The sequence below is a fragment of the Leucoraja erinacea genome, chromosome 7 (assembly GCF_028641065.1).
Source record: "Leucoraja erinacea ecotype New England chromosome 7, Leri_hhj_1, whole genome shotgun sequence".
NCBI classification, from domain to species: Eukaryota; Metazoa; Chordata; class Chondrichthyes; order Rajiformes; family Rajidae; genus Leucoraja; species Leucoraja erinaceus.
In genome coordinates, this window is record NC_073383.1 from 10,478,537 (window position 1) to 10,487,579 (window position 9,043).

General features: G+C 40.9%; 1 protein-coding gene across 2 annotated transcripts in view; it reads left to right on the plus strand.

The window, feature by feature from the left end:
* The window catches only part of LOC129698643 (glutaminase kidney isoform, mitochondrial-like), a 77,500-nt gene extending 68,819 nt beyond the window's left edge, over positions 1 to 8,681 (plus strand). The window contains exons 16-19 of one of the 2 annotated variants that reach the window (XM_055637774.1): positions 5,566 to 5,642; positions 5,739 to 5,802; positions 6,479 to 6,626; positions 7,383 to 8,681. In XM_055637774.1, the coding sequence (XP_055493749.1) occupies positions 5,566 to 5,642; positions 5,739 to 5,802; positions 6,479 to 6,626; positions 7,383 to 7,391 (298 nt within the window). In that variant the 3' untranslated portion in view covers positions 7,392 to 8,681. Of the gene's footprint in view, positions 1 to 5,565; positions 5,643 to 5,738; positions 5,803 to 6,478 lie in introns of both variants that reach the window. The other variant, XM_055637775.1, reaches the window with a different exon arrangement.
* The last annotated feature ends 362 nt before the right edge of the window (positions 8,682 to 9,043 follow it).

The window sequence follows — 9,043 nt, forward strand, 5'->3', positions numbered from 1 at the left end:
GCATGCAATATTCCAAATTCAAACTAACTAAAGTCTTGTGGAGCTGCATCATGTTTTCCTGCACTCTTATACCCAATGCTGTGACCAATGAGGGTATGCTTCTTTTCCACTCTATCTGCTCGTGTTGCCACTTCCAAGGAGCTATGAGCCCGGATCGCAAGCTCCCTCTGCATATCCTTTGCTATCAACTATATACCTTCCCCTTGCATTCGATGAGCAATGAATAACCTAAGCCACTTTGCCATTCGCAATGTTTTTTCCCCCCCCAAAGTATGTTACTTGTCAGACGTGATTTATTAGAGTATCCAGTTTACATAAGTCAGAAATGAAAATGCTTATGCAGCTGCATTTAATAATTCCAGCAAATAATTTTCTGTGCCCATTTATCATGTTGGAATATCTGCTGTATTTGCAAAAGGTGCTGATGCTGACAACAGTAGGATGACAAAGAGTCCCTCTCTGAGATTTTGTGTGTATGATGTAAATACATTTTTTTGGAGACTACTTCGGTTTTCTTTTAAATTTATTTGACACTTCAGTTAAATGGGAACATTTTGAGTGAAGGATCAGCCTCTAAGGATATGAATTGCAGGAATTCACATGAAGAAATATATCTGAATTGTCACCGCATTAATTTTTACTTGAAGGAACTCACTCGTCCTCTATGAATCTAATTATCCTTTGCCATTCAGATTACTAATTATAATGCTGAAAATACTCAGCAGATTAGACCGCATTTGTGGGAAGTGGACCAATGTTAATCTTTTAGGTTGAACTCCCTTCATCCAAACTGGGAAGAAGACAAGATAATAAACTGCTGGGAGGGTGGAGGGGAGGGAATGTCTGTGATAGGGTAAAACCAAGGTGTCAATGGAAATAAAAGGTTCACAAGGTTATCTGATCAATGAGTGAGTGGGGAGCAGTTAGTGCAGGAGAACATAGACAAAAGAATCTTGTAGTTGGGAAATGCAGAGCAGAAAGACAAGCATTAAGTGTTTAAGAAGGAACTGCAGATGCTGGAAAATCGAAGGTACACACAAATGCTGGAGAAACTCAGTGGGTGCAGCAGCATCTATGGAGTGAAGGAAATAGGCAACGTTTCGGGCCGAAACCCTTCTTCAGACTGATAGGAGGTTGTGAAACTGTCTCCGGAGAGAGGAGGAGAACTTCTTCAAAGTAGGCATACCTTGAGGAGATTTCACAGGGGAGTATGTGTCACAGCTGGATGTGTCCTCCACTTCCAGAGAGACAAAGGAGAGGTTAAAAAAAACCAAGCTGAGCTAATGTCATGGATTGGATGACTGATTATAGACTGCCAATTCAAGCTTCTTGAAGCAGTAGTTCAGTGTTTGTCCAGAAGGCTGCAGCATTGTCTGATGCAAGATGAGGTGCTGTTCCTTGAGTTTGTTGGACTGCATCCCAACAAAAACCTTCTGAGTGTTTCCTAACCAGAAGCCGTGGATGAACAGAGGCCGACGTCAGAAGGGGTGAGCCCTCGGAAAGCGTCTGGACCTGATGGTATACCCGGACGTGTTTAAAAACCTGTGCGGACCGACTGGCTGGAGTCTTTACGGACATTTTCAACCTCTCGCTTCTGAGGTCTGAGGTTCCCACCTGCTTTAAAAGGGCATCAATAATAAGAAGAGCAAGGTGACGTGCCTCAATGACTATCGACCAGTGCTTTGAGAGGTTGATAATGGCGCATATCAACTCCTACCTCGACAAGAACCTGGACCCATTGGAGTTCGCTTACCGCCACAACAGATCAACAGTGGATGCGATCTCACTGGCTCTCCACTTGGATGTGGACCACTTGGACAACAAAAACCCATATGTCAGGCTGTTATTCATTGATTACAGCTCGCCATTTAATACCATCATCCCCTCCAAGCTGGTTACCAAGCTCTCAGATCTGGGTCTCTGCGCATCCCTCTGCAATTGGATCCTCGACTTCTTCATTCACAGACCACAGTCTGTTTGTATTGGTGGAAATGTGTCATCCTCGATAACAATCAGCACGGGAGCACCTCAAGGCTGCGTGCTCAGCCCCCTGCTGTACTCACTCTATACTCACGATTGCGTAGCCGGACATAGTGCAAACTCCATCATCAAGTTCGCCAAAGACACCACTATTGTAGGACATATCACTGATGGGGAGGAGTCAGAGTATAGAAGAGAGATCGACCTATTGACCAAATGGTGCCAGCACAATAACCTGGCTCTCAACACCAGCAAAACCAAGGAACTGATTGTGGACTTTGGAAGGGGGAGGATAGGGACCCACAATCCCGTTTATATCAACGGGTCGATGGTGGAAAGGGTCAAGAACTTCAAATTCCTGGGCGTGCATATTTCCAAAGATCTCTCCTGGTCCCAGCACACTGATGCGATTATAAAGAAAGCACATCAGCACCTATACTTCCTGAGAAGATTACGGAGAGTCGGTATGTCAAGGAGGACTCTCTCGAACTTCTACAGGTGCACAGTGGAGAGCATGCTTCCGGTTCGGAGCTTGGTTCGGCAACTTGAGCGTCCAGGAGCGGAAAAGGCTGCAAAAAGTTGTAAGCACTGCCCATGCCATCACCGGCTCTGACCTCCCCACCATCGAGGGATCCCCTTTCCTACAAGGGCCACATACATATCCCTGACCTGGCCACAAGATCTATCGCAGTTGAAGGTCATAGACATAGAAACATAGGTAGGTGCAGGAGTAGGCCATTCGGCCCTTCGAGCTGCCTCAAAAACCCTCTGCTGCTAACTCCCTCATCAAGGAACTGGCCTCAACTACCCTCTGTGGCAGAGAGTTCCACACCATCCTGGCCATCTCGGTTTTAAAGGATTTCCCCACCTTAAGCTGTGATCTCTCCGCTGCCATCAGGTAGAAGGTACAGGAGCCTGAAATCTGCAACATCCAGGTTCAGGAACAGCTACTTCCCCACAGCCATCAGACGATTAAACACAACTTCAAACAAAAACTATACTCAAATCCTCTTGCTATGAAAGCCAACATGCCTATTGCACCTGTTTACTGGTGTACCATTATGTTTTCCCAATACTGTTTATAATATCTGCTTTGGTCTATGGTATACAGATCCACACTGATCTGCCAAACATTTTCTGTACCTTTTACATCCTCCTACAATATTCTGTTGTGCTTGCAGCATTGCCTTCAAGAATTTAATATATATTGTCCTATCTGAGCCTTGGACTAGTCACTGCCTGCCATGACAAATTCTCTCAACTTGACTTGACTTGTTCATGCCATTACAGTGCAGCCTTCTGGAAGGTCAGACCAATGGCTCAGAGTGGGAATGGGTTGGGGTCATAGCGATAGGCAACAGCAGGGTTACCCCTACAGACTGGTACCCTTAAAGGTGTCCGGCAAAGCGGTTACCCAATCTGCAGATACTGGTTTACAAATACAGACAGAAAGTGCCAAAGAGTAACTCAGAAGGCCAGGTAGCATCTTTGGAGTACATGGATGGATGATGTTTCAGGTTGGATCAAGAGCCTTCTTCAGACTAATTGGGGTTGGGGATGGGAGGGGAGGAGAAAGCTGGAAGAGAGGAGAGGGCAGGACAAAGTCTGGCGTGTTATAGGTGGATACAGGTGATCGGCAGATAGTTGGACAAAGGCCAGTGATGAAAGGCCAAAAAATGAGAGATAGAGATAATGAGAGAAGTTGCATGAATTGTGAAGCCAAAGGAAGGAATATAGGGGGAAGAGAGGAAATGGGAGTGGTTCCAGGTGAGGAACAAGAAAAAGGGGGCGGGGGGAAAAGAAAGGAGGGGGGGGTGTTAGTTGGTTAGATACCTAAAATTGGAGAATTCAACGTTCATACCTTTTGATTGTAAACTACCCGAGTGGAATATGAGGGGCTGTTCCTCTGGTTTCCATGTGGCCGTACTCTGGCAATGGAGGAAGCCCAGGACAGAAAAGTCAGTACAGAGATGGGAAGGGGAGTTAAAATCATTAACAACCGGGAGACCCAGCAGGCCTTTGCGGTCCGAGCACAAGTGTTCAGCGAAATGGTCACCCAGACCACCTTTGGTTTCTTCAGTGTAGAATACACCATATCGTGAACACCGAATGCCGTACACCGAAGAAGTAAAAGTGAATAACTATTTCAACGGGAAAGACTGCCTGGATCCCTAAATGGCGGGATGGGATGAGATGACAGGGCAAGTGTTTCGTCGGCTGTGGTTGCAAGGGAAAGAAAGTGCCATGAGACAGAGGATTGTTGGTGGGAGGGGACCAGGGAGTCTTAAAGGGAAAGGTCTTTGTGAAATGCTGAAAGGGGAGGAGAAAGGAAAGTATCCATTGATGGAATGTCTTTGAAGGTGGCAGAAATTGTGGAGTATGTTCCGTTGATGTTGGTGGGGTAGACCAGAGTAACTCTGTCCTTGGTGTTTCCTAGAGGATTGGGAGTGAGAGAAGAGATAAGGGAAATGGATGAAATGTGGTTAAGGTCTTTGTTTGCAATGGTAGAGGGGAAGCCACAGTTCAGAAAGAACAGGTTGGGTTTAAAGCAGTAGAGCGATTGTATCAGATGGTGGTAGATTCTTCTCTGGAACCATCATGCCAAGAATCGCCGCACAAAGAATCGTCACCCTCCAGCGCCATCTTGAGATCAGATGTGGACGATGTAAGATTTTTCAACACAGGCACTGGAATTTTATTCAGTAATATTCCTAAACATTCTTAAATAATCTATCATACCTGATCAGATTGAACTCTCCTTGTCATCAATTTGATGGAAATGTTAAGACACAATTTGATGTGATCAACGCAGAATGCATTGTTGTAAACAATGGGAATTAAAGTGCAGGCAGAGGACTGATGACGCAACCACTCTCTTTGTCTTGCATGTTTTGGCCATGATTTTAGAGATACAGCATGGAAACGGGTCCATCGACCTGTTACAGTCCTTTATAGTCCATGCCGACTAGCGATTACCCCACGCACTAGCACTATACTGCACATAAGGACAATTTACAGAAGCCAATTGACCTACTGTACAAACCCGTACGTCTTTGGAGTGTGGGAGGTACCCGGCAGAAACGCATGCGGTCACAGGGAGAACGTATAAACTCCGTACAGACAGCACCCGTAGTCAGGATCGAACCCGGGTCTATGGTGCTGTAAGGCAACAACTCTACTGCTGCGCCACTGTGCCACCCCTTGTATATTTATGCATCTATATATTTCTTAAAGGGTCTTAATTAATGGTTAGTTCATGGTATTGGTCTAGATTAGGTTGTTGAAGTGCATCGACACAAATAAATCAGTGAATGTCCGTCTCACATGACTAACATTAATTCGGCATTATTAACTATTTCACACCCAAAAACCTATTTGTACAGTTGCAAGTTATATGAAGAGATCAGACCTGGAAATTGTGCATCTTATTTATTTTAAGTTTTGTATAATTTTACACTTTAGAAGTATTACATTTTAGATTATTTTATCTGCATATAATGGAATTTAAAAAAACTTAAATGTAAAGCTACCTTGAGACTTTATAAATTGTGGAAAACTGTTACCTTTTTCTTGCTCCGTTTGCAGGTTTGCTTTATCTGCTATGGATATGGAGCAGCGGGACTATGACTCACGAACAGCGCTGCATGTAGCAGCTGCTGAAGGTATGATTTGTTTTCTAGAAATAGTGTAGCACGTATACCATTGGTGAGGAAACCAACTAATAATACAGAATATCACAGATTTACTTTCATTTATAGGCCATGTGGAGGTGGTTCGCTTTTTGTTAGAAGCTTGCAAAGTAAATCCATTCCCTAAAGACAGGTAAGTTGGTAGTTATTTAACTTTGTATATCTATGTTGTTTTCAGCACTGTGATTAACACAAATTATGCAAAAATTGGCTTGTGGATTCTATCTTGTTTACTTCTTAATAATTGGGATACCTGTGGCAATGTCTTGATTAATTCTGAAGTTCTCTCTCATAAATACAACATTAATTCTAAGCAGTCACCTGTTTCGATAGATTTCCTTTCAAAAAAACTATTTTCTAAATGTATATAAAACTTCTGAATGGAAAACTTTGAGGGAGCAATCTGAGTGATTTTTAGAAAAATCTTTGGCTCAATACTTTCGGGATAGACAAAAAGCTTTTCCCTATTTTTCTAAGGGACAAAGTTTAGGGGTAATATAAAATGGTGGTGTGGAATTCCCTGAAATGGAAAACATTTTTGAGGGAGCAGGGTTATGGTGAGTGCAGGCAGGTTTTAGAAAAAAAATTTGTTTTTTGTGGCCTGTTTCCGTCAATACTAAACCTTAAACATGATAGAGGAAAAGTCTCTTCATTTTCAAAAGTTTATTTTTAATAAGTGATTTAATTACTTTGGATGTAAATCCTGATGAAAAATTATGGTAATGATTATAATGTCATTTGAAATTTCTTGCAGGCTGTTCAGCTGGAATATACTATTTAATTTTGCTTTTTCATTATTAAAACTTTAGGTGGGGCAACACACCAGTGGATGAGGCGATTCACTTTGGCCACCATGATATTGTAACAATCCTTCAAGATTATCAAAATCAGTATATACCTTCAGAAGACTCAAACAATGGAAAAGAAAAGCACTCCAAGGAGAACATAGACAGCATGGTATAGTTCTTCACTGTCCAACAGTAATTCTGCCCTGAATTACCAAAACCAAACTGATGTTTGAGTGATGTTTGTAAAATAGTGTTGTATTTTTTGGCTCTGGTGTTTTAGATGAGAATTTTTTGATGTAGTGCAGAGGAACTGTAGGCCCGGGTAAAATTAAGAGAAAAAGCCAGTGCCTGCCCAGTTTGAACAATCACTCTGGGACTTGAAATAATGCACTAAGCTCTTCATGTGTTTTTTAAAAAAGAGCATGATAATCTCAGCACAATTTAAGATTTTTAGAAAACTATTGGCTTGCGGTCGATATGAAATTGCCATGGAGTCCGAAATTATGTGAATAGTCGAAAGTATTCACGCTCATCTCCTGGCCTAGAAACATGGGAAAATATCTAGTTTTAGAAAAAATGTCGTCAAAAATTGTTATTGTTGTGGATCATATTAACTTGTGGGGAAACTCCTGTAAAATGTGAATGAATATTATCATGTCTACAAGAATCTGTCAAAGTGTTTTACCAGTAGAGGCTATTTAACCTGCATAAAACTTTGAATAACCAGCTGTTTCAAATGTGTAAAGGCAGAGCAATGAACTGACAGTAAGGATTGAAATTTGTTTGGCTGGCTACTCAAGATGTAGGTTATGTAAACAATATTCCAGTGTTGCTTGAGATTTGTTGCTTGGCATCATCCCCTTTTATTTAACTTAATGTTTCATTCAGTCCTGACTTATGTTTTTTTTTTCTCCTCATTTTTAAGGGCCACTAAGCAGAAGATACTTCATGTTTCATTACTGTAAATGTTGTAAGTAAATGCTTCCAAGGAATGCAAATGATTTAGTGACAGAAATATTGTATCATTTTATCAAGTTCCTACATATTTTTTCAAAAAAGAACCCTTCCAACTTTTTGTGGACAAAAATGCTGGAGAAACTCAGCGGGTGAGGCGGCATCTATGGAACGAAGGAAACAAAAATGCTGGAGAAACTCAGCGGGTGAGGCAGAGGACACTCGCTCCGTAGATGCTGCCTCGCCCGCTGAGTTTATCCAGCATTTTTGTCTACCTTTGATTTTCCAACACCTGCAGTTCCTTCTTAAACCTTCCAATGTTTTACCTGAATTACTGATATTTTGAGTAAATGTTATTGGGAAATTCAAATTCTTTGGATACCTAGCTATAATTAGGATTTAATTAGAATTGTATTCACTTTTCATTGAAATTTTCATTGACAATTTCAGGGATAATTTGTCAGTAGCATTTTGAATGATTAAACACATACTGTTTTTTGTGTTGGAATTTGATCTAATAATTTATTGAAAGTAGACTGAAGACTGGTATTATACTTCAGAATTGAAATCAGCTTAAAATATCCAAAACCGTCCTGCAGTATTGTTGCCACAGGCTGCTATTTGTAGTGGGTGGATTGTAAGTATTGTATGAAGCTTGCCTCTGATGTTCATTGTTCTCTACAATTTGTAAGCATGATACAATACTGCATAGTTTATGCCTTTGTATATAACATGTTTGTCAGTTATTTTGATTGTAAATTTTGTGTTCTGCAAAAGTCTACATTATTTAGTGCTTTAAATGTTACGTGCAGAGTGGGTGAAACACTTTCAGTCCATTATACCCACTCCTTTTGGTCACATGTATTTTTTTTAAAAATTTGAACCTAATTAACTTAAACACCATTCTAATGTCCAACTATCTTTGAGCTATACCAGAATATTTTCCATCCTTATTTTTATGAGAGAAAGTGGCTTGTTTCTGTGTTTTTTTGTTGTTGATGAACTTTGATGAAGTGTACATTTTCAAGACGAGGACCATGTCTTGGAGCTTTCAGTGTAGGAGTGCATCCGAAATATGTCTGATTTACTGACCTATTTGCATTAACGTGTTTTAGAAAGCTTTCTGCTGCTGCATTTTGCATGAATCATTTGCATTCCTTCAGGATACTAATAACTGCATTTGGTGCATGTTTTGTGTGCTGGAGGGTTAGCTGCTAAAGTTTGCTTGATGCACTTTTTTGCTTGGGATTTTTTGAAAGATTCCAGCATAGTTTTAAAATATATTTCTCTCCAATGCTCCAATTTCAGTGTAGGACATGCTGCTCTGTGCTGTTAAATTATCAATAATTGTATGTGTCAAGACAACACACTCGGTTTAGTTTTGCTCTGTGTGTGGTAGCATTGGCCTCTGCTTGTACGTAAACCAAGATACAGTTTGTGGCTGTGATTGTTTTTCAATATTGTAACAAGTATGTGTTTCTTGGTACTTTGTTGAATGTATTTGCTGACAGCAATCTATCTGTTTTTCCATGTTGCGCCATATTTTCAATCTGTAATGTTTAATTTTGAAGTGTTGCTGGCAATGCAAGATATTTATCTAAAAAACGTATAGGCAGATCAGGATGTATTAAA